This window comes from Dendropsophus ebraccatus, chromosome 2 (genome assembly GCF_027789765.1).
Source record: "Dendropsophus ebraccatus isolate aDenEbr1 chromosome 2, aDenEbr1.pat, whole genome shotgun sequence".
NCBI lineage: Eukaryota > Metazoa > Chordata > Amphibia > Anura > Hylidae > Dendropsophus > Dendropsophus ebraccatus.
In genome coordinates this window covers 41,005,731-41,030,874 of record NC_091455.1, presented here as the reverse complement: position 1 = coordinate 41,030,874, position 25,144 = coordinate 41,005,731, and the positions used below count along the sequence as shown (strand labels likewise).

General features: G+C 43.3%; 1 protein-coding gene across 1 annotated transcript in view; it reads right to left on the bottom strand.

Moving 5' to 3' along the window:
- Positions 1-24,793, bottom strand: part of LOC138784383 (b(0,+)-type amino acid transporter 1-like) — a 59,547-nt gene extending 34,754 nt beyond the window's left edge. The window contains exon 1 of the mRNA XM_069959924.1: positions 24,104-24,793. Within this exon, the coding sequence (XP_069816025.1) occupies positions 24,104-24,602 (499 nt within the window). The 5' untranslated portion in view covers positions 24,603-24,793. The remainder of the gene's footprint in view (positions 1-24,103) is intronic.
- Between the last annotated feature and the right edge of the window lie 351 nt (positions 24,794-25,144).

The following is a 25,144-nucleotide window of genomic DNA, read 5'->3' as shown; positions in this document are numbered from 1 at the left end:
ATGCACTAAAACATATCAGTACAAAGAGTAAATAGGGGCAGATGAAGGCTGACAATAGACACTATGGGGGAGATGGTGTAAAGTGATACTGGATCAGTTGCTCCTAGCAACCAATCAGATTCCACTTTTTATTCCTCACAGATTCTTTGCAAAATGAAAGGTGGAATCTGATTGGTTGCTAGGGGCAACTGAGCCAGTTTCACTTGACACCATGTTTGATAAATCTTCCCCTATGAGGATATACAGGCCAGATTACATCTACCGTATTGTCCAGTGTATAAGGCTACTGGGCGTATAAGACGACCCCTGATTGTCAGGGGTTTGCCTTATTCGCTAAAAAATGTCAAGCCCTGCTGCGGTCAGGCAGGGGTTAACTGCAGCTAAGTTAATTAAAAAACAAACAGTCAACTCACCTGGGCCCCATCCCCGGTGTCCGCACATCTTCTCCGCTCGGTGTACGTCACACTGGCTGCGCCGGGGATGCCCGAAGCTCTCCCGAGCAGCGAGCATCCCCGGGAGAGCTTTGGCATCCCCGGCGCAGCCAGTGTGACGTACACTGACTGCGCCTGGGAGCGAAGAAGACGTGCGGACACCGGGAACAGGGCCTAGGTGAGTTGACTTTGTTTTTTTTTTAAATGGTCTCCCAATATGGTGGGGATGCGGCCATTTTTTTAGTCCCCCCACATTGACAGTAACTTTAAGCCATTAAACATAATTATCAGGATCAGATAGCGTATAAACCTGTATTCAGTAAAATGAAGCACATATAATAAGTAGCTTTGTTATTTCCCTACCCTATAGTTCCACAGGGTTGGGTTGTTGTTGGGCTTTTCAAGGAGGAGGTAAGTTTGTATATGCTTTATTCTATGGTGATGAACATACTAAATTAGGCATATTTTTTGAACCAGTAACTAGAGATACATACCAGCCATGTAGTTGAGGTTGGACCATCCTCCATATGCGTACAGGCCTTGGAAGAAAGACTCTGCAATCTGCGCTGCATTGGGGACGTCTGAATTAAATGTGTCCTGAAATGGCTCCAACGCTTTAGTGTTACGGCCAAACTCAATCATTCCATACACAATAATAAGAGTCAAAGACATCATTTTCAGCACTGTGAATATATTCTGTATCCAGGTCGACATCTTGATACTTTTTGAATTTATGACACCTACAACCCAAAGAATCCCAAGAGCTAATATTTTTTTGAGGAAGTTCGGCGGCGAGCAGCCAACATAAAATGGGCGGCTGATATATTCGGCAAAGATCAGAGCTCGTGCGGCATTGGATGCAGGTCTTCTAAACAATGTTAGTGTCCAGAGGGTGATAAAAGCCGGAAGGGATCCGAGTCCTCGCTTAACATGGTAGTATGCTCCTCCAGCAAATGGCAATGCCGTGCCCAGCTCTGCATAACAGAGGGAGCCCATTATACATATCACACCGCAGGCAGCCCATATGCATAGTGCCACACCGACATTGAGCTGACAATACTCCAATACTCCTTTAGGAGAAACAAATATTCCAGCACCTATGATGCAACCAACAAGGAAGCACACACTGTCAAAAAATCCCAAACGCCTCTTCAGACAAACTCTTCCATCGTCTTCTTTTATCTTTTTCTCCTTGGAAGAAATCTCCATTTTCAGCACATTGAGTGTTTGCTTATACTCTCAGCTTTGATGGGGAAGTTCAATGCTTTATAATAAAACAGCATTAATAAAAGTTTATCATCTACTAATCTGTTAAACATATAGAAATGAATGCAGAAACATGGGTGTTTATAGGTTACCAGGTCATTGGTGACCCAAGTTAACTAACTGTGGTAATTGTATAGCTAGGGTGTTAGACGTTAGCATACTCTCATAGCTACTGTTTAACAGCCAACCAATGATTTTACACATTTCTGGAATTAATATTAAAAATTTGAAATTAAGCTTTGGTTTTTAGTCTACCAAACAGGGTGAGAATTAGAGATGGGTGAAGGCAAACGTTAGCAAAATGGTACCAGCTACAGTGCTGAACAGAAAATCAGGAAGAAGAAGGTGAGATCACATGACCAAGACGCTTGGTGCCAACGAAAATGCTCCATAGCCAATCATGAGGCACATAGGGGGTGATGTCACAGGCTGTATATGAACTGGCGGCCAACTTGGCAGTGGTCACTTTCAGCTTGGAAGATGACAGTGTGCACGGCATCATAATACAGGTGACTACTTTACACCAGCAACAAGCACCCCAGTCTCAACTCCTCATTCAGCATCTCATCAGCATACAGCAAAGGACAGAACTGAACAGTCAGGGAAAGATAGGGTTTCTTCAATATAATAAGTCTGCAGTCTAGCTGGACCACTGTAAGGGACTACTTCAGGCAGGCAGAGTCTCATCTCATTCTATCATCACCAGTGCATCAGATATTTGGGCTAACTTCTGCACACTTTGTAAGAAGAAATTTCATCTTCACTGTATCACTGTATCGGGTGTCAAACCTGTTGCTGCTACTTCCTACTAGAAAGGGGTCTCATTTTAATGCTGTAATGCTGAGCTTGCAAGGGACAATGGCTTAACTTGCAAGGGACGAAAAAGTTGGTTACATAGTATGCTGGCAGTTGCCGGGTGACTTAGAGTAAACTTCTCTGACTTTGCCTTCTGACCTTTGCCTCCAGCGGCGTATCGTGTATAAATAGTCTCTTGACCGTTTCGAGCTAGGCTTACAGTATATACAGGCAGACAGTGGCTCAATGCCAGAGATACTCACAGTTGCACTTGACTCTTGATCCAGAAATTACTGTATTTGCTTTCTTGGCCTGTAGCTTCTCTCTCTCCGCTCTTCACATTCATTCCTACCTATCACACATGCCACAACAGAGGCTTTCTAAACAAAGGTTCTTTTGATAGGAATCACATGCGGTCTCGGCAATCCTTTACACTGTGGGGTCTGTGATCCCAGCAGCTCTGTGCTTCTCCCTCTCTTACGGCCCAGCACTGCTTATTCTTGCCACTCAACCGTGCTTTTTTTTGTTTGTTTGCACCCTTTTAAGACTCTCCTTCCAGGCCAGCACATCTTCAGTTTTACATCAACCAGCATAACAACAAACACCATTTCGGTAGGAACTTTCCATGTTCGTGCAAGCCCAATGACCCACAAATGGTCATATATGTGCCTATTGTCTCATTATTACAAGGCTCCCCATGTTCTCACCCACTCCCCACTGACAGCAGCATAACACTTGAGACCAGAATTCCCCAGTACCATGTTGAATAAAGGACCACTCCGGCGGTCCAGAAAAAAAAAAAACACAGACACACACACACTTTATACTGACCATCCCTCCGGTGACGATTGCCACTTGAATCTCCCACCGGCCGCATGCCCATCAGCTCCAGTTAGCACCTTCAAATGGCCCTCACTTCCTGGTTCCAGTGAAGTGAATGGGAGAGAGAAGGCTGCTGGTGAGCATACACATTGGCAGCCTTTTCATTGGCCCCAGCCATGTGATGTGCTTCAGTCAATGAAACGGCTGCTGGTGCGCAAGAGCATCAGTAGTCCCTTCATCTCCCATTCACTTTACTTGAAGATGCCGAAGAGGAGGAAGACCAGGCCCGCCCCCGACTCTGACAACATCGAGACAAGATGGTGCCCAGGAGAAGAGGACGCGGTCGACAGTTTTTGGGTATATATGTTTTTTCACTTCCGGAAGGATGTTCGGGGTGGGAAAGGGGGGAAACGGGGCCAGATAGCTTTTTAACACATATTACAAAGTTATATAACTTTGTAATGTGTGTTAAATAAACACAGGTTACTGGAATTGTCCTTTAACTGCACAGAAACCAATGGTAAATTGCACACAATTAAATTGTAATGTAGTATGCAGAAAAATCATACTTCACAGCACATCAAAATGTCGAATTGTATAAGCATACAAAATGTACCATGGGGAGAAGGTGAACATTATTTCTATTACTTCTTACACTTGTCAACAGTCTTTTGCTAACAGACCCAAAGGCAGTGTTCAATGGGGCTTTTACTCTGAATCAGGCATTTCCCTGGGCTGCAAAAGCCCAGCAATGTTCTTCCCCTTCTCCTTTAACTGATGCCCCTATGCTTCCATGTAAACACCCACTCTGTTTAGTCTGACAGACCAAACATTGCTGGGCTTTTGCAGCCCAGTAGGGAAGCCGGTAGGTTCTATCTTTTAATTTGCATAAAATTTCTAACACTTCTATCTCATCACTAAAGTGACAGATTGGAATAAGAGTTATATCTCCGGATCCAGGGTAAGAAGCCTTATTGCACTTTGCCTTTATTTTAGTCGTCAAAAAGCTGCTGACAGGACCACTATCATATTGGCCAACCTTAAACCCCTACCCCTATAGTTATGCACATTTGACTCATCTCTGCTTATTTGCATATTAAGCTAGCAGACAAGCGGGCGGTGATTTCTCCACGGCAGGAACGTCAAGAGGGGGCAAATATATGATCCTTTATCCAGGGATAGAGTTTGTTCTGCCCCTGGTGATAGGTTCCCATTAAAGATTTTGCATGTAAGTTTTCTTTATTATTATAACACATTGTATCCACACAATATACCTGTGCTGCACACTTATTTACAGTGGCAATAGATGCCATGAAGAATGCATAAAGAATGATACCAAATATACCGGTGGGTAGGCGACTCTAAATCACTGACTTTGCAAGTCCAGATTTGACATGTGATTTTGCCTCCTAGAGAAAGCTTCATCATTCTCTGTGAATAGACAAAGGACCTCAATGCCCTAATTTAGGATTTAGTAGCTCTTAGGGACTTTGCTAGAAAATGTATGTGGGAAAGGGGACACCGCTAGTTTATAAAGAATTTGACAGCATGAGATCATGAGATGTGTGCAGCAAATCTAGGCCTGAGATTATTTAGGACCTCATTTGCACTGTCTAAACTCAGAGAGGTTGGAAGTGATATAGACTGCTCCCAATGTCCTAGTCACTTTCAACCTAGCATTCCAAGAGAAATGAGTACAAAGTCCATTATAAGATTTTTTTTTCCTGATGATCACATAACTGCTGATGTTATTAGACACATCCATTACTTACTTTGTTCAATAAGTATACTTAAATTGAAGGATTATTAACATTTCTATGATATACCATCATTTTGTGTTTGTGAGGGGCCCAATAACCGTCCAGGGTAACAGGGCCAGTGCTCGTGCTTTGGCTGATTGAATATTATATTATCAGAAATACACTGCCCTATGTAAAAAGAAGATGTGCGGTTGACAGCAATAAAGTGAAGGGCTGTCCAGTCGCACAAATGATTGAACCTGCAACGACAGGAGTCATGGATCCACTAAACCGGCTCTAGTGATGACGTAAACTGCACCAGGGAGCGGGGTCTAAGAGGCCACTGGTCTACCCCAGCAGAAGAGGCACTCACTTAAAGGGAACCTGTCACCCCCCCCCCCCCCCCTGTGCCGGGGTGAAGGCCAGTCAACACCCCCCCCCTAGAACCCCTGATACTTACCCCATCTTGCCAAGTCCCGCTCCTGGTGCCGGTCCCGGGACAGAGATATTCTTGTCGAAAGCCCGGCGTGCACTGCAGAGATGAGTCCGACGCCCATAGAGAATGATGGCTCTATTCATTGGCTCTATTCATTCTCCTCTTCTTTTCCCCACTCTGGAGGAAACAAACTTGGTCTCTGTGAGCCAGGATAACTAACCAAAGACTTGTACATAGGCCCACAGGAGATGTCACAGTCCTCACATGAGCTCCGTCTGCAGAGACTGCTGATTCTGCAGGATCTAGTGAAAACTATATGACGAGATCCTGCTGTCAGGTCTTTTACTTATTGAAAGACCTGACGAAGGACGTACTGGACAGAAGAGAGTGCTCCCTGCTGCAGCTGCCGGTGGTAAGAATATTCAATCGCCCCTAACACACCAACAACACCAAAGGGACTACCTACCCAGCACCCAGAGCTGTATCTATTCCCCTTGGCAATGAGCATAAGGCACGAAAAGGTAACTATACTCCTTGATAATGAGTATAAGGCACCAAAAGCAGTAACTATCCCCCTTAGCAACAAAAATAAGTCACTGAGAACAGTAACTACCCCCCTTGACATTGAGCATAGGGCACCGAAAGCAGTAACTATCCCCCTTGGCAAAGAGCATAAGGCACAAAGAGCTGTAACTATCCATCTTGCAATGAGCATAAGGCACTAAGAGTGGTAACTATCTCTCTTAGCAATAAGGATAAGACCACAAGGCAATACATAGCCCCCTCGGCAACTAGCATTTTCATCTCTCTATTTTTTGTTTTCCAGATACCTGTATCCTGAGGACTACGTCGGATTCGGTGGACTACGTCAAGGACTGATTTATTTATTTTTTATAAAATGGCAAATGCTGTCCTGTGTTTACTGTGCAACATACTAACATGAACCATTAAAAAGGCCTGTAAATTGGTAAAAAAAAAAAAAAACAACAACCTGCTTTGGTTTATTATTGTATTGTACTTCACGCATAGGGGGGTGGGGAAAACATGGCTTGAACAATTGTTAAAATTATTAGCATGGTTTTTGTTTCGGGATCTTTTCGGTAACAAATGGCAAAATAAGAATAAAGAAAAGTGAGTATTCAAAGGCAAGTGCTGGAACCTAGCTGTTGTACGTAGATCAATCGAGGTTCTATAGGGATGGGGTAGTACTAAGGGGTTCCCTATTTTTTTACGGGGTTAATCTGCAGTGAAAAGCCTGTAAATTACTGATAGTAAGATAATTAGATGTCTTCTACTTTTTCCACAAACAAAAAAGATAAATGTACATACCAGCCATGTAGTTGAGGTAGGACCATCCTCCATATGCGTACAGACCTTGGAAGAAAGACTCTGCAATCTGCGCTGCATTGGGGACGTCTGAATTAAATGTGTCCTGAAGTGGCTCCAACGCCTTAGTGTTACGGCCAAACTCAATCATTCCATACACAATAATAAGAGTCAAGGACATCATTTTCAGCACTGTGAATATATTCTGTACCCAGGTCGACATCTTGATACTTTTTGAATTTATGACACCTAGAACCCAAAGAATCCCAAGAGCTAATATTTTTTTGAGGAAGTCGGGCGGCGAGCAGCCAATGTAAAATGGCCGGCTGATATATTCGGCAAAGGTCAGGGCTCGTGCGGCATTGGATGCAGGTCTTATAAACAACGTTAGTGTCCAGATGGTAATGAAAGCCGGCAGAGATCCGAGTCCTCGCTTAACATGGTAGTATTCACCTCCAGCAAATGGCAATGCCGTGCCCAGCTCTGCATAACAGAGGGAGCCCATCATACATATCACACCGCAGGCAGCCCATATGCATAGTGCCACACCGACATTGAGCTGACAATACTCCAATACTCCTTTAGGAGAAACAAATATTCCAGCACCTATGATGCTACCGACAAGGAAGCACACACTGTCAAAAAAGCCCAAACGCCTCTTCAGACAAACTCTTCCATCGTCTTCATTTACCTTCTTTTGCTGGGAAAAAAGCTCCATTTTCGGCACGCTAACTCTTCTTGAATTGTTGGTGATCTCTGCATTGGGAAATCCAACTTTGAGTGATGCTGCTTGTTCATTTAACAGCATTCCTAAAAGTTCATTATCTATTAAACTGTTAAAAGTATAGAAATGCAGGGATGTTTGTTGTTTATAGGTTACTGGGTGACACGTTAGCGGGCAGAGTCAACAAATTCAATTCATTCCGACAAACATTGAACTATTACCTCCTCAATTAAATACACAAAGTGACAGGACAAAGAAATAAAAAAACTGTGCACAGGTGCACAAGCTGCTTAACTGATATAGCTGGGGTAGGGAACCTTGGCTCTTCAGCTGTTGCAAAACTACTGCAAAAGTTAAAGCTTTGGCTGTCCAGGCATGATGGGAGTTGTAGTTTTGCAACAGCTGGAGAGCCAAGGTTCCCTACCCCTGTGATAAAAGAATCAGGTGTACAAAGTCTTTTTGTGAAATCATGCAACGATTGGATCAAAGAAAAAATTGTTAAATGGGTTATCCAGCCTTAGAAAAACATGGCCACTTTCTTCCAGAAACAACACCGCACATGTTTCCAATTTGGATGAGGTTTCTGCAACTCAGTTCCATTGAAGTCAATGGAGTTAATTGCAAACCACACCTGAACTGGAGACAAGAATAGTGTTTTCTCTGGAAGAAAGCGGCCATGTTTTCTAACACTGGATAACCCCATTAAAACAATTAACCAATTTTAAAATGTTTAATGTATTCTTTTAGGATCCACAATTATGTACAAATGCAGGGCCCATTGATTTCAATCGGACTCTTCTTTTGCAGATCCATAATTGCAAAAATTGCTGTCACAAAAATTACTGGCAAACTCTAGTAAGCATCATAACTCCAGCACAGATTGTCCCATAGAAGTCTATAGGAGAATCCGTAATTCATAATTTTTACAGAAGAAACGTCCATAATGTCCGTAAATACATAAAAAATACAGTTGAATAATGATTTTATACCTTCTCCTTCTTTTCTGATCCACAATAAATACGGATTATGGATGCAATATGGATGCATTAGGGACAAATTTTGCGGACAAAGATTGCAGATGATTGCAGACATTATATATGGTCCTGAAAAATTACTGAATGTGTGAATGTAGCCTCATTTTTCCATCACACACTGACTAAAGTGGAACACTGTCACAGCCAGTAATCGGCTGAGCGGGCTGTCACTGGCTAGATGACTCTTGGAAGGAGTTGCCAGAGTGTTCACCTAAGGGACCTGAAGATATCTCAGGAGACCCCTGAGGAAGCGTATTCGGTAGGTATGGATTGGTTTTTGGTTGTAATGCTGCAGTAATATATTAAAAACCTAAGTTTCTGGATTACCCCTCTAGGCTATGTTTACATATTGTCCTGTTGCGGCCATCTGACAGCCGTCCAAAAAGCGTGCCACAAAACTATGTTGTGTGAACATAGCCGTAAGGTGTAAGGCCATGTTCACGCAATATCTGTTTCTCCTAACTGTCTCTGCACTGTTGAAGATGGGGTCCATAGAAAGTTTATAAGAAGAGCTTGTCTTCAGAGAGTGCAGAGACGGTAGGAACAAGCTGCGATCAAGGGCTTACCCCCATTTGTTCTTGTGATCATTCGGGTCTCAGCACCTGGACACTCAACAAGCAAAACTTTTGATGTGCATCTATGACATGACAAATGTTTTGTGAAATATCAGCTTCAACTATAAATGACAGGGTCAGTGTTCAATCATTTGGTATGCCATGATTAAGAACCGATGGGGAGACATCTAAGCGAGGTTCTCTTTTATACTAAGAAAATTACATTGTTGCATTGTTGCATTTCCTTAAACTAATAGATTAAAATACATACCATCCATGTAGTTGAAGGAGTTCCGCCCTGCATAGGCATAAAAGCTTAAATAGAAAGACTCTGCAGTCTGCTCTGCATTGGGAACGTCTGAATTCAATGCGACCTGAAATGGCTCCAAAGCCTTAGTGTTACGGCCAAACTCAATCATTCCAGACACAATAAAAAGAGTCAAAGACATCATTTTCAGCACTGTGAATATATTCTGTACCTAGGTCATCACCTTGATACTTTTTGAATTTATGACACCTAGAACCCAAAGAATCCTAAGAGCTAATATTTTTTTAAGGAAGTACGGTTGGGGGCAACCAACGCAAAATGGACGACTGATATATTCCGCAAAGGTCAGGGCTTGTGCGGCATCAGATGCAGGTTTTAAAAACAATATTAGTGTCCAGATGGTGGTAAGCCGGCAGAGATCCAAGTCCTCGCTTAATGTGGTAGTATTCACCTCCAGCAAATGGCAATACTGAGCCCAGCTCTGCATAACAAAGGGAGACCATCATACATATCACACCGCAGGCAGCCCATATGCATAGTGCCACACCGACATTGAGCTGACAATACTCCAATACTCCTTTAGGAGAAACAAATATTCCAGCACCTATGATGCCTATTACACATATAGAAATGTAGGGATGTTTGATGTTTATAGGTTACTTAGAGATTCTCACTGGCAGCCAAAGGTAACAAATAACCGGTAAATGTTTAAAGAAATACAATTAAAATCTGTCATGGAAGGGTTAACTATTATAGCTCTTACCTCCACAATGAATTATACAAAGTGACAGGACAAAGAAACAAAGAATAAACTGTGCACAGGCCTACAAACTGCTTAACTGATATGGGAATTGGCTGTGCCACTTCTGTATGGCAAACCATGCAATGGTTGAATCAAATAAAAAAATAGTTGACAGACGGAACCAATTTGTTATGTCTGTGCCTGCTCAGACTTCAGGGTAATCCTCTGCCCAATCAGGGTAATCCTTCTTCTGCTAGCCCTAGACTGAGACTTAGTAAGGATTGATAGTTGCCTTCACCACTTATCTCCCTTTCCTGCCAGTCTGTGATCTGTGTGGTCTGGATGTCAAAGGACTGGTCCAATCACACCCTGGAACGGGCCTCTGACATCTCATAAGAAGTCCACTTGAGCACTTGAACGTAGCCTCTGAGTCTCTCTTAGTTTAAATGAGTACTCCGGGCCGGGGGGTATTTTTAAGGATCGCCCTCCCAGGTGGGACTCCGCTTCGGCCGCTGATTGGCAGAGCTGCCTTGAGACTAGAGATGAGCGAACCGGTTTGGCCGGTATGGGATCCGGGTCGGATTTTGCCAAAAGTCTGAGTCCGGTCGGATTCGGATTTTTGGAAGTTCGCTCCAAATTTTTTCTTTTTTTTTTCTTGCTTTCTAAAATGGCAGCCGCCATTTTAGAAAGCAGGAAGTGTTCCGGGCGGGAAAGGCGCTTTCCCATGATGCCCAGAACACTTCCAATCAGCAGGGATGTTGCACTAGCCTCCGCCCTGTGTCACGTCGGTATAGCTTTAAGAGGAGCGGCCTCCATGTTCACTACTGCTTCTCCTGTACTGGCCTCAAATGCATATTGTTGGACATCCACTGGCCTCCAATGACTACTGCTGCTCCTGTACTGGCCTCAAATGACTATTGCTGGACCTCCACTGGCCTCCAATGACCACTGCTGCTCCTGTACTGGCCTCAAATGACTATTGCTGGACCTCCAATGGCCTCCAATGACTACTACTGCTCCTTCACTGCATTTGTGACCTTTTTCCTGCATAGACCCTGTAATGGTGAGTTTCCTGCATAGACCTTGTAATGGTGAATATTGAAGTCTAAAAAAAAAATTTGACTTTGAGATATTGAAAGAAACCATGAAATCCAAAGAAATCCGAAATTCGGTCGAACCGAACCTTATAAAAGAATCCGGAAGTCCGGTCGGAACGAACTTTTGAAAAGTTCGCTCATCTCTACTTGAGACATCACGTCTCATGCGGCAGCTCTGACCAGGAAGCGGCCGCGGGACGGGAGTACCGGGCGGCACGATCTAGGCACCGCCACTGGAACGGGGGAGGTAAGTGATCCCCGCCTTCAATTTCCACCCCCTCTCCGGCGATCCTCAAAAATACCCCCCGGCCCGGAGTATCCCTTTAAGGTAGTTTCATATTGTATTATATTGCTTGGAATTCTGACCTCTGCATCTCTTCTTCTGAACTGTGTTTTTGCCTGTCGTTCTTCTACTGTTCTGCTATTTCCAGTTTGGCCTGTACCTGACTGACTATTCTCTGTTGTGTTTGTTTGTCTTGTTTTGTTCTGTGTTTCACTTACCTAGTGTAGGGAAATTTGCCCAGTTGTCGCTGACTGCCTAAGGTTGGGCTGGCAAGTAGGCTGGGACAGTCTTGGTTTGCCTAGCACTAGGGTTCACACTGTCTGTCTGTCCCCTTCTTCCATCCAGGTCCCAAGTTCCCTTACATAATGTTTTCAATTTCCTTCCTGTATTGTTAAAGGGTGCATTCCCACATAGCGCATCTGCTGCGGCTCTCTTCACTGTCAATTCAATGAGATTACATACTCGCAGTAGAATTTTCATCCTGCAGCAAGCATGTAAAAAGCACCCCCCCTTAACCCCTCTTCGGAGGTTCCCGGCGTCTGGACGTCCCACTCAGCTAATCAGTGGCTGCGGCGGGGCAGCGCACTGATTGGACGAGCAAGACATTCAGACGCCGGGAACCCCTGAAGCAAGCCAGAGCCGGTAATGTATGTTAAAGGGGGACTGCCTTTTTACATACTCACAGCCTGATGACAATCCCTCTGTGAGTATGTAATCTCATTGAAAGTGACAGGGAACCCACTACGGATACGTTATGTGTGAACCCACCTAAAAAGTGTAACTGTAAAAGTGTAACTTTTAACAAGTCTCTTTGCGAAGACTGACTTGCCCCAATTTCAGCTTTATTGACAATAATGTCCATAAAATCTTAGCAGCCATGACCTCTATGTGTTTCAGGCTACGTTAAGCTCTTAGTCATTCCTTGTGTCTAAGAGCTTAACGTATTTTGAAATGCAGAAAGGTCATACCTGCTGAGATTTTATAGACATTATTTTCAGTACAGCTGGAATTGGGGCATGTAAATTTTCATTGGACTCTCTATTCTCTTCTGCATATTGCTCTTGTCTTTGCCCAGCACCTCTGTTTATTAGGAGAGTTAGACTTTTTCTCTATATGTCTCTATGACATGTCAACATTTTCTTAAAGTGACAGTGACAATTTAAGTAAAGTCATTTAATGACTATTTTTCCTGCCATCTTTACTCATACAGTTTATCAATCCACTGTATTACAAATATGCACCAGAACAAGCCATTTTAGTGCCCTAAGCAAGTAACTTAAAGGCCTTCCTCCACCCTTCCTGCCAGATTGGTATCAGATTGGTAGTGATTGAGTCATGAGTAATGATGAGGTAATGACATTTCTTTGTCAAGTACCTGGTTTAGATATTGTATAGCTAAATAAAAGACATACAGTATGTCCATGAGCTTAACAAAAGGTATGTGTATGGGGGGGAGGGGAGAAAGGGGAGGGGTATGGTAAGCTTAAAGTGTACCTGCTGTGGAAAAAAAAATCAACACGTATCACATATACATGCATACCAGGAGACAATGCTCTTTGTTATACATCAATTCAGTGAGTATAATATAAGTAAGGCAAAGGGAATAGCACTGCCCCCAATCTCGGACACCTGGGTTCAGTATGGACACAGACAGTGGTAAAAGGCTTCAGTCTCAAGCTGTGCAGCGGTGCTTCGTTAAGGTAGATGATTGGTTCATACAAAGTAGAAAAGGGGAGATCAGATGCGTCACAGGTCCGATTTATTGTTCATTAAACTTCACATGTGCAGGGAGGGGGAGTATGGAGCAGGAATGTCCTTACAGACTAACAACAAATGTTTTGCGCTCACCAGCACTTCATCTGGTCAGGGACATTTAATGTAACTGTGTGGTTACAGAGGTTTTGGTGCTGTGTGACAGAAGAGCTGGCCATACAATAAGATTTTGTGGTGTCTGCTATCGGGTGATCCGCTGCTCAACCGCCAGCCAATTAGGATGTAGTAGTGACGCCAGTCCTAGTACAGCACACAGCTGTGATGGCACATCTGCTTTTAGCTTTTTGTGGCTGGCTACATTGATCTTCAATGGTCGGTGACCTGCCGGGCTGTGATGGGTGCCTTGGGCTCTTATTACGGTGGTCCAGAGTGGGGAGATGACACACCAGGACTGCAGGTACTACCACCCACAGAAAGGGGAAAATAACCCAAGGATGGTGTAGCCTATGTGTATAGGTACTGGGGCAATTATCACTGAGTCCCAGTAGAATTAAAGGGAACCAATCACCCAGAAAATCAATGTAAAGACAAGGATATGTGCTGATAGATCACCCAGCACACTTCCCAAATATGCCCCTGTAACCTCTGTGCCCCCCTCAATTAGACAGTAATCTTACTTTGTTCAGGTCACGCGCTGTATGTAAATTTTTGCTAAGTAGTCCTGGTGGGCGTATGTAGTCCTGGTGGGCGTATGTAGTCACGGTCCGGGGGCGTATCTAGTCACGGTCCGGGGGCGTATATAGTCACGGTCCGGGGCTGTAATCACGCCCAGAGGGGCGTGATTCGGAGGCTTGCGGTCCAGTGACGTCATCCGGCGGCTTGCGTTCCGCGTCGCGGCCGCGCTGACGTGTTCGGGAACCCGCGCATGCGCAGTACGGCGGGAGACGACGCTGACGTACTGCGCATGCGCGGGTTCCCGAACACGTCAGCGCGGCCGCGACGCGGAACGCAAGCCGCCAGATGACGTCACTGGACCGCAAGCCTCCGAATCACGCCCCTCTGGGCGTGATTACAGCCCCGGACCGTGACTACATACGCCCCCGGACCGTGACTACATACGCCCACCAGGACTACATACGCCCACCAGGACTACATACGCCCACCAGGACTACTTAGCAAAAATTTACATACAGCGCGTGACCTGAACAAAGTAAGATTACTGTCTAATTGAGGGGGGCACAGAGGTTACAGGGGCATATTTGGGAAGTGTGCTGGGTGATCTATCAGCACATATCCTTGTCTTTACATTGATTTTCTGGGTGATTGGTTCCCTTTAATAAACTGAGATCTTTACTGACAAGTCTCTTGCAATAGAGGATAATAAGGTAACAAGTGACTCTGAGGTACAGACTTGAGTTCACTGAATCTGTGCTGAGAGATGTTGATGTGCTGTGGTAGAATAGGAGAGTTCAGAGAAGTAGAGAGGAGTTTGTCGGGAGAGCTCCAACCCAATTTAATAATATACCCTGACAGAACTTTGTGAGAAGAAATACTTGAAGAGGAAATACTTGTGAGAAGAATACTTGTGCCCGTGTGTTGACGTGAGTTTCGCTAAACCACCTTCTGCCCTGCAGTGTCGGGTTACCCGTCCAACGAGGGTGACACCTGCCCTGCGAGATAGAGTACGTAGGCCTTGGATACGGCTGCTTTGCTCTATCTGGGTCAGTTCCTCCGTCTAGGATACCGCCCTGAACTGTATAGAGGTGTTCAAGGTGTGGGTTGGGGTGTTCTCAGACTTGTCCTCCCTAAGTGCTTAGCACTGCATAGTGTCTGTAAGTATAGCTGTTAGGAAAAGAGTCTCTGTGTTCTCCATACGTGTGTTCACTATCACAGCTGGTTTGTCCCGGACAGGGAACCTGGCAGATCCAGGCTTCTGGCTAAATACAGCAAGGATGCCTGATCTGTGTGTGTCCTGCTCCACTGAGAATCAGGGAAGAACTAACTAAAAGTGACGCTACACTTCCTTTCTCTATGTGACTACTTCCTACAGGGTGTGTGTAACAGTCCCTGTGAGTGGTGGAGAAGAGAGTGTGCAGAAGAGAAGAGAATTGAGATAGGTAGGAAGAAAAGAGCATCTCTCATTGGTGCACTGAATCTCATAATAAGACAGTAACCCTTGAATGGCTGCAGCTGTGCAATACATAGTGACATTTAGTGGTAAAACTTACATACACCTTTGAACATTTTACTGTAAAGAACAAGGCTTTTGCGACAGGTGCCTAAACTAGAAACACCCGTGGTAAGACACCACAATATGAACATGGAAAACATATAAAAAGAATATATTGGTGTAGAACTGCATAGCTGCTTGTGATCATAACCGCTGGTTTTATTTTATTTTCTTTTTTTATGTTTGCAACAGTGCCTCTTTAAGTTTAGGATAGAAAAGTACACCAAAGCTTTATAGAGTGGTTACTAGAGATGAACGACTCCGCTGAGGTTCAGGTTCGTACGAACCTGAACTATCGGCTTCTGACTCCCTTTGTCTGCCTGCTCTTTGGAGAGGATGGAAACAGCATAAGGACTGCTTGGAAAACTGGATTACAGCCATAGGTCATAGGCTGGGTTCACACTACGTATATTTCAGTCAGTATTGTGGTCCCCATATTGCAACCAAAACCAGGAGTGGATTGAAAACACAGAAAGGCTCTGTTCACACAATGTTGAAATTGAGTGGATGGCCGCCATTTAATGGCAAATATTTTCTGTTAGTTTAAAATAACGGCTGTTATATTGAAATAATGGCCGTTATTTACTGTTATATGGCGGCCATCCACTCGATTTCACCATTGTGTGAACAGATCCTTTCTGTGTTTTTAATCCACTCCTGGCTTTGGTTGCAATATGAGGACCACAATACTGACTGAAATATACGTAGTGTGAACCCAGCCCCAGGCTGTATCCCAGTTTTCCAGGCAGTCACCAAAAATCACTAACCCGTATCTCTTCATAATGTTACAAATAGAGATGAGCAAACCAAACTTTTTGCAAACTTTGTAACTAACTTGTAAAGATGGTGGCCGTACAATTTAATACACATAAAAAAGAAAGGGTATGCTTACCTGTCCGTACTCCCCCGGTATTCTCCTCTGGTGTCCCCTGCTGATCGTAGCCACCTCCAGTCTGCTTAGCCAATCATTGACTGAGAAGGGACAGCACCGCAGCCAGCGATTGGCTAAACGGGCTTTTCGTGGCCGCGGGGGTCACGAGAGACAAGAAAAGGAGGACACCAGGGGAGCAGAAACAGGTATTGATAAACAAACTTTGTAAACCACACTAAAAGAGCTAAGCACCTTCAATCATTTAGCTGGTTTAGTGCGGGTTGTTTCAGGTCTGGTTCAGGCCTACCAAACAGAACTTTCTGTCATCTCTAATTACAAAGTACTCCAGCCACAAAGCGGTTACACATTATTCTGGGACTTTATCTGTGTTTGGTGCACTTCATCAGGATTCAGTATTTGGTTTTTAATTTTATTACTGATATTATAGAATTTTCGGAACACAATGGTATCTATCAGTTGACTGGTTTCAGCCGCAACATATTTTCTTTTCGGCCCCTTCCTCCCCCACCATCTTTTGAAGGTTTGTCCCGTCTAAATTAGTTCTGTAAAGCCATCAACTTCCAATGACTACCTTAATATGCTACTCACTCTGACACTCAGAATGATGAGTGTTCTGCGTTTTATACAATATTGGCAACTAATAGAACATTAACTGCAAATTAATGTGATTAGAGACAATTAGAGGCAAGAGGCAAACATTAGACCGGCTTTATGTGGATGTATATCAGCAGAATCTCAATTTAGGCCTATCAAAAACAAATGAATTGTATTCGCCTATTACAGCACAATAACAACAATGCGGTTAGCTTTGCTGCTGATAATTAAAGGGCTATAACATACCCGAAATATACATCTAATGCTGTGAAAGTTATGTAATGTAGAAGACATAATGAGGGAAATAAAACTGCACCACATGCTTAACATATTTTCGATTTTAGGTTTTTAGACTGTCAGGAAACGGGGCTGGATGGCATGTGCGGCTCCTGACAGAGGACATGCTGACCACTAGCATCTCTCACCGTGGCCAGGGCTCACACCTCCCCGGACGGACGGCCCAGCTGCTATCATGCTGACTGGCTGCCGGCACTTTCAATCTGCTCTGTCAGGGGGTTGGAGGCTGGGGTCTCTGCCCCAATCACACCCTGGGGCTACCCCCATCATGCCTCCTTGCCTGCAATAGAGCCTCTGTTAGTGTGACAAAGCTAGAGTTGTATGCTGATTAGTTTTCCCTGGTTTCTAGATTTTGGCTTGACCTTCCGACCTTCTCTCTGACTACTGATTCTATATTGCTACTACCGATTGATTCTGACCCGGCTGGACGACACTGAGTATATTCTGTTTGTTTTGTCTTCGTCTCTGTGTCTCACCAATCCAGGTCAGGGACTGTCGCCCAGTTAACCTCTGCAGCCTAGAGCAGATTGTGGTAAATAGACAGGGACAGCAAGGCGGGTGCCAGTGCAAGGCCTCACCTGTCCTGTGTCTTAGGGTCCCAGCCTGACATAGACCCTTATGTGCCTTTCTCTACAAGTGGGTGTTGCTTAACAGAAAGTAGGTGTGGTGTCACTGGACCTATCACTGCTCCTGAATTGTCTGTTTAATAAATCCTTGTATTCCCTAACAAACAATACTGGAACATCTTTTCTTATAGCTCTGTGATGTGTTGTTCTTAGTTATTCTTACTGGAAATATGTGACTCAATAACCAACTGGGTGTTACTAGTCAGGGGTGTGGCCCTACACAGTCAGTGTCAGCTCTGATTGGACAGTGTCAGTGTGGGGACACGCCTCCAACTGGTAACACCCAGTTGGTTACTGAGCCAAACATTTCTAGGAATAACAGTGGAACGCCACATCAGAAAGCTATAAAAAGAGGTGATGCTAAATTGTTATTGCATGCGTGTATGTGCTAAAACAGACAGGTGAGGGGTGTTGACAGGTCCTCTTCAAATGTTTCAGAAATGCACCAAATCTTTGGCATAGAACGAATGGATGTTGCAAACTTAGACTAGACAATTTAGTCTAGTGTACTGACGGCCAAACCCTTACGACGGATATTACTGTCATTGTAACTAAGGTAGTGGGTCTTTCCAGTATGTAGGGGTTGAGAGATCAGGGACAGCTCGCCCAGTGTCTACCTGAAAGGGGCAGGATATTGAGGCCTACTGCTGCTGGGACCTTGAGAAAGAAAAGCTGTGCTCAGGAGGGAAGAGGTATGCTTCTACACCAATCAGAATAGAAAAGTGCCTAAAAAGATCCCATACAAAGATAAGGACACGGCACACAAGACCAGCAACAAGTGACTTATCCTTCAGAAATCAAAGGGGTTATCCAGGATTACAAAAATAAAGAACAAAAAAAGGACAAATTCATTCGGGACAAACTAGATTATGAAACTGGGAACGCATTTACCACTAAAAAAGAACCACGACATAATAGAAGAAACTTTAACAATAACAACAATAAAAAATATAAGAACCAGAGAACCGACCAGAGTTCTAAAAATAAAACAAGATCGGACTTCTGGACAACTGAATCGGATTCTTCATCAACGGAGGAGCTGACACGTAAAAATAAAAACAAAAAAACTCAATCACAGGACCCGAAAAGAACTTTCTATAACAGCAATAATCCCAAAAAACCGGACGTTCAAACCACCTCAACCCGGCACTTGGATGAGTTGGGGGCAGCTGCCTCAACTGGTTCCACCGATCCGGTAATTGTGGCAAAAAACGTACCAGTTTTAAGAGGAAAATTCGCCGAGGACGTGGGCGAAGAAGGAAAAACGCAGAGTGTGAAAAGGAAACAAGTTTCGTGGAGCAATCCAGGGAACTTCCATTGATTGACGATCCACCACTGGTTGTAAATTTAACGGACGTGCACTTGGAAGACAATGTTATTGCAGTACTGAATAAGGGCTTGAATTTTTGCGTCACTGAACAGTTCGACCTCGCTGATTTCGAGGTGGACCTGTTCAAGGCCGCACGAAAATTACAATTGAAAAAGTTTTTTGATGTATATGTCCCCTCAGGCAGTTCAGCAACCCCTGAGGGTGACATTGCTATGTCCTCCAGTGCCCTTGGTTTTTCTCTAGCGGGCGCCACTTCAGCCAGTGACACTGTGGTACTTGATACTTTATTAGGTTTGGCAGATGGAGATAACGGGTCTTCTGCATTTAATGATATTACTAAAAATAAAAAAAGTTTTTTTACAGGTGGAATTCAGTCCGTTTTCTCTCCCACAATCCCTCTTGGTAGCAATGTAGATCTCTTTAGAAATAAAGTCCTTGAGGACGTTAGAGCCCTTATTTACCCCACAGATAAACCTAACTTGACCCCCCAAGAAATTGCGGGTATAAAATGGCTTAAAAGCCGGGATGACATCACGGTCAAAAAGGCCGATAAAGGGGGGAACACTGTCTTACTTTGGACCACAGATTATTTAAATGAAGCCATGCGACAACTCAGTGACACCAGAACTTATGTTAAATTGAAGGAGAACCCCACTAGTAAAATTAAAGCCCGCCTACAGACGTTCCTTAGAACCAGCACGGAGAAAGGGATTTTGTCTAAAAATAAAGCTGAGAAATTATTACCACCTACACCCAGACCCCCTATATGGTACCACATTCCCAAAATTCATAAAGCTATCCTTCCTCCCCCAGGACGCCCTATTGTTTCGGTAGTTGGCTCGGTCACCGAGCCGCTCTCGAAATATGTGGATTGGCTCCTGAGACCTTTACTTCCCAATGTACCCTCCCTGGTCAAGGATACCAATGAATTTTTATTGGCACTCCAAGACCTTCCATGTACGGATAATATGATCTTGGGTACTATTGATATTGAAAGCCTGTATACTAGAATACCCCATTTGGGAGGTGTAGAAGCCATTCGGGAGTTGCTTTCTTTTTCTGATAGAACCTCCGAATTTATTGATTTTGTTTGTGAGGCTTTGACTTTAATTTTGGGCAATAACGCTTTTACGTTTAGGGATGACTGGTTCATTCAAAACGAGGGTACTGCGATGGGTACGCCCGTCGCATGTACCCTCGCCAATCTATATCTCGCATTATTGGAAAAAAATATGGTTTACAGTGTTTCTAATCCTTTTCTTATATTCATCAAAGGTTATTTTCGTTTTGTTGACGATATTTTTGTTTTGTGGGAGGGGACCACTGACATGTTTCATGATTTTGTTCAGTATTTAAACTCTAATTCCATGAATATGACCTTTACTTATAAAACTGATCCACATCAGTTAGAATTTCTTGATGTTTTGGTCTCCCTGCATGACGCAACTATTCATACTACTTGTTACAGAAAACCCACATCCACTAATGCCTTCCTTCACTACCACAGCTACCATCCCACACACACCAAGAAGGCTGTCCCGTACGGACAATTCTTGCGGTTGAGACGTATTAATAGTACTGATGATACTTACTTAGCTCAAGCTAGTGAATTAGTCTCCCGCTTGGCAACCAGAGGGTACCCTATCAATGATCTGGAAGTTGCCCGTGATAGAGCCTTTAGAGCCTCACGTACTTCACTTTTATCTAAACCCAAAAAAAGTGGCAGCGCCACACAAAAGTCCTCAGATGTCACACGTTTTGCTTTTTCTTTCAAATTTAGCCCCATGGCTGACTGTATACGTACCATCATAAAGAATAACTGGTTTCTTATCACTCAAGATCCGGTGTTAACTAAATACTTTTCCTCACAACCTTTAATAGCTTTCCGCCGATGTAAAAATCTGAAAGATTCTCTTGTTAGCAGTAAGTTTAAAGAACCCAAAAAAATGAGCATTAAATCTTGGCTCACAGATTCTCCCGTTGTAGGAAATGTTAAATGTGGTAATTGTAATTGGTGTTGTCATTTTTCTGCTGGTAAATCAGTTAAACTCGGTGGAGTCGTTTTCCAGATCTCGGATTTAATCTGCTGCAGGACTAGAAATGTGGTTTACGCCTTAACCTGTAGCTGCGGCTTTTTCTACATCGGGAAGACAGTCCGCCCACTAAATAGAAGGTTTTATGAACATGTCCGCTCACTCAAAACTAAGAAAGGTGTACCAAAGTTAATTAAACATATGTATGACGTGCACGGCGATGACGTTAAACATCTTAAGTTCATGGGTTTGCAGCGGGTGTTTCACAGTGATGGTTTGGACATAAATAAAAGACTCCTGCAAAAAGAAGCCAAGATTATTTTAAAAACAAACGCACAAAGTGGCTGTGGGCTAAATGAACGGACCGATCTCAGTATGTTTCTGTGAATTTGCTACTCGTGTTTATATATATATATTTTCTGTCGCTTTTTCTTTGTTTCTTTTGTTTCTTTCCTCCTATTGTAGAATACTGAAAACTTCACTGTAACTTGGTTTTATACTGTTTTTTAAACCTATGCATTGCTGTTGTTACGCCCCTTGCACCTGCACCGATAGGCTTCTTATGGATGCAGGTGAGGGAGTGAAGGAGTGTCTGATGATGCGCGCATGCGCGCGTGAAACGGCTGTCACACCCTTTCTGTGATTGTACGGCGTCCCCGCCGACTGCTACACACTCTGCATGAATTTTATATTTTGGACTAAATAAAGAAGATTTTTATGGTGAGTGCCCTCTCTATTTTCTTTTTCCTTTGACAAAAATATAGTTGCTTCCTTTCAGAAACAGCACCACTCCTGTCCTCAGTTTGTGTGCGGTATTGCAGCTCAGTTTCATTAAAATAAATGGAGGCAAATTGTAATTCTACACACAACCTGAGGTCAAGTGTGGCGCTGTTTTTGAGGAATATTTTTTTTTCTAATTCTGGATAATCCCTTTAAGGAGGAGTACAACTTAATATCTGCTTACAGGCAACGTGTTATATAAAGATAATTGGAAAAAAATAAAAGATTCTTAGAGGAGGTTATTAGAAATCAGCGCTAAACTACTTCAGACCTCTCTCTATTCCCTAAAGCCAAGAGCCACCCACAGATGTTCTGCAGCAGAGATGGGGAACCTGCTGCTTTCCAGCTGTTGCAAAACTACAATTCCCATCATGCTTGGACAGCCAAAGCAGGTTTTGTTTTGCAGCAGTTTTGCTGGAGGGCGGCAGGTTCCCCATCCCTGCTGTAGGAAATTCTATAGGTGATTCTTGGCTTAAGCAGAGACAAACATTGTAAATCTGACTTTCCATCCATTGTTACACTTATTTTACCCAGCAGGAGCTACAGAAAGGATATAATGGAAAGATAGAAAAGCAATTGCAGATTATCCATGACCAGCATAATCTGGATCGGAATAGCATGTAGCATACAGAATATGGCAGCGGGTCTAATCTGGAAAACCTCCTATGTGCTACAGATAAATTCAATCAACAATGACAATAACTGTTTGAAATGGACTTTCCGCACCATTGCTATACCATCACTGCGGAAAATCATTGTGACAGACATTTATTTCAGTGTGTATGATCATTTCTCCACAGTGCGCATCTAACAGATATCTACCACTATTCTATAACAACTAATCACAAAAAGTTACTTTTTCTGCTTTTTTTATAGTACCTGTGTTGTAATACAAAATACATAATTTTATTCTTCTAATCTTACAAGTCTCAGTAAGTTATAAGCACAATTTTAGTAGATTTATCTTCAGGTAATATAGACAAGAATAGACATTTATATATGGATCCAACAGTGAGCTTTTGTAATTAAAAAAAAAAAAAGAAAAAAAAAGAAAATGTCATTCTGTTAAAGGCAAAACAGATCGCTGATCTCAGGGAGACCAGCCAGACAATAACAATGCCGGTTGCCAGTTAAATGCAGTGAAATCATATTTGCATTGCTCCCTGGGAAACATGAATATGCAAAAGAAGAGCCTGTGGAGCCTCATTTAAGAGTCTCAAAACACAGGACTAGCCAGATATCCCTCCAGGAAGGACCCAGCCACGGTGGGCTCCCGAAGGAAAACCACCAAAACCACTATATTAAGTGGCCCTATGAGTCAATGTAATTCTGTTAAAGGGGTATTGCTACTTTTTAATCAACTGGTTACAGAAAGTTATACAGATTTAAATAATTTCAAACACTCAAGTCTTTCAGTACTTATCAGCTACTGTATGTCCAGCAGGAAGTGGTGTATTCTTTTCAGTCTGACACAGTGCTCTCTGCTGCCCCCTCTGTCCATTTCAGCAACTGTCCACATTAGAAGAGATTTTCTATGGGGATTTGCTACTGCTCTGGACAGTTTGCGACATGGACAGAGGTGGCAGCAGAGTACTGAATCAGACTAGAAAGAATACAGCATTTCCTGCAGAACATACAGCAGTTGATTAGTCCTGACAGGTTTTTTATTTTTAAATAGAAGTAATTTATAAATCTGTATAACTTTATCTTTACGTCACCAATTTTTTTTTTTTCGCCAGGGTACCGCTTAAATAGGATGACATTTTTTTGCACTCCATCTCAAAAAGAATCTTGCTGCTATATAAGTGTCTCTCTCTCTCTCTCTCTCTCTCTCTCTATGTATATATATATATATATATATGTATATATATATATATATATATATATATATATATATATATAGAAGCCTTCCAATAGATATTGGTTGGGTAAGATTCTCACTGCCAGGCCCCTTTGTTCTCAGAGAGATAAGGCATGCCAAAGCTCTCTCAGGGGAAGAAAGGAGGCATAGTGAGGAGCCAGGCAGTTCTTCCCAGTGTCACCAACCTGTCTGCAAACATTTACATTTACATGCATGCAGCCAATACATACCAATGACGTAATTCAGAACATTCCATCCACCAAACGCAAACATGCCCTGGTAGAAAGCTTCTCCAATCTGGGACACATTGGGGACCTTGCCCTCAAACGCTTTTTGAAAGCTGGAGGTGTATCCCATAGCCAGATGGACAATCCCACTTATAACAATGGCACTGAGTGCAGCCATTTTGAGGACCGTAAACACGTTCTGCACTAAAATGATCCATTTTGCGCTTAAGCAATTAATGATCCCTACAGTCAGAATGACAGCAATAGCTGCAGCCTTTTTTATTGCCTCAGGTGAAGGGCATCCTGGGAAAAACGGCTGGATAACATATTCTGCAAACATTAGAGCTTGGACAGTTGTCGCGGCAGGTCTGAGGAACACTACAAAGGTCCATAAGAAAATGAAGGCAGGGATGGGACCGAGTCCTTTCTTGATGTAAAAATATTCCCCTCCGGATGATGGGAAAGTTGTCCCCAGTTCTGCATAACACAGAGCTCCAGCCATTGATATGATACCACATGCCGCCCATATGACAAGGGCCACTCCAACGTTCAATTGTGAACAGAGAAGGACGGCACCGGGAGAGATGAAGATACCAGTGCCCAAGATGACCGTAACAATAAAGCTGACGCCACTGAAATATCCTATAGTCCTTCTCAGAACGACTCTCTCCTCTTCCGTACTGGACTGTGTGTCCATCGTAGCTCCCAATACCCGGCTGCAATGTGTCCTCCTATATATAACTGTATTCATCTTGTTGATTTTGGCATGGTGTAAGGTGAATGACAGAATCACTAACAGAAACTTTGCACTTTGTTCTTCCTCATCCTAGATACGTGGGAATATTATACTCCTAAAATGTTGATTCTGGTTAAAGATTTTTTTCCCCCCATGCTTTACTGTATATTCAATTTGTGGAGCTATATAATAGAAAACTGGTAGAAATAGTAGAAGGGAGTTTCCAGATCTGTGAATAAAGGTGACCATGTAATAAGGACAACCCCCTTTTGAGGGTATGTTCACACTGAGGAAATTTGCCACGGATT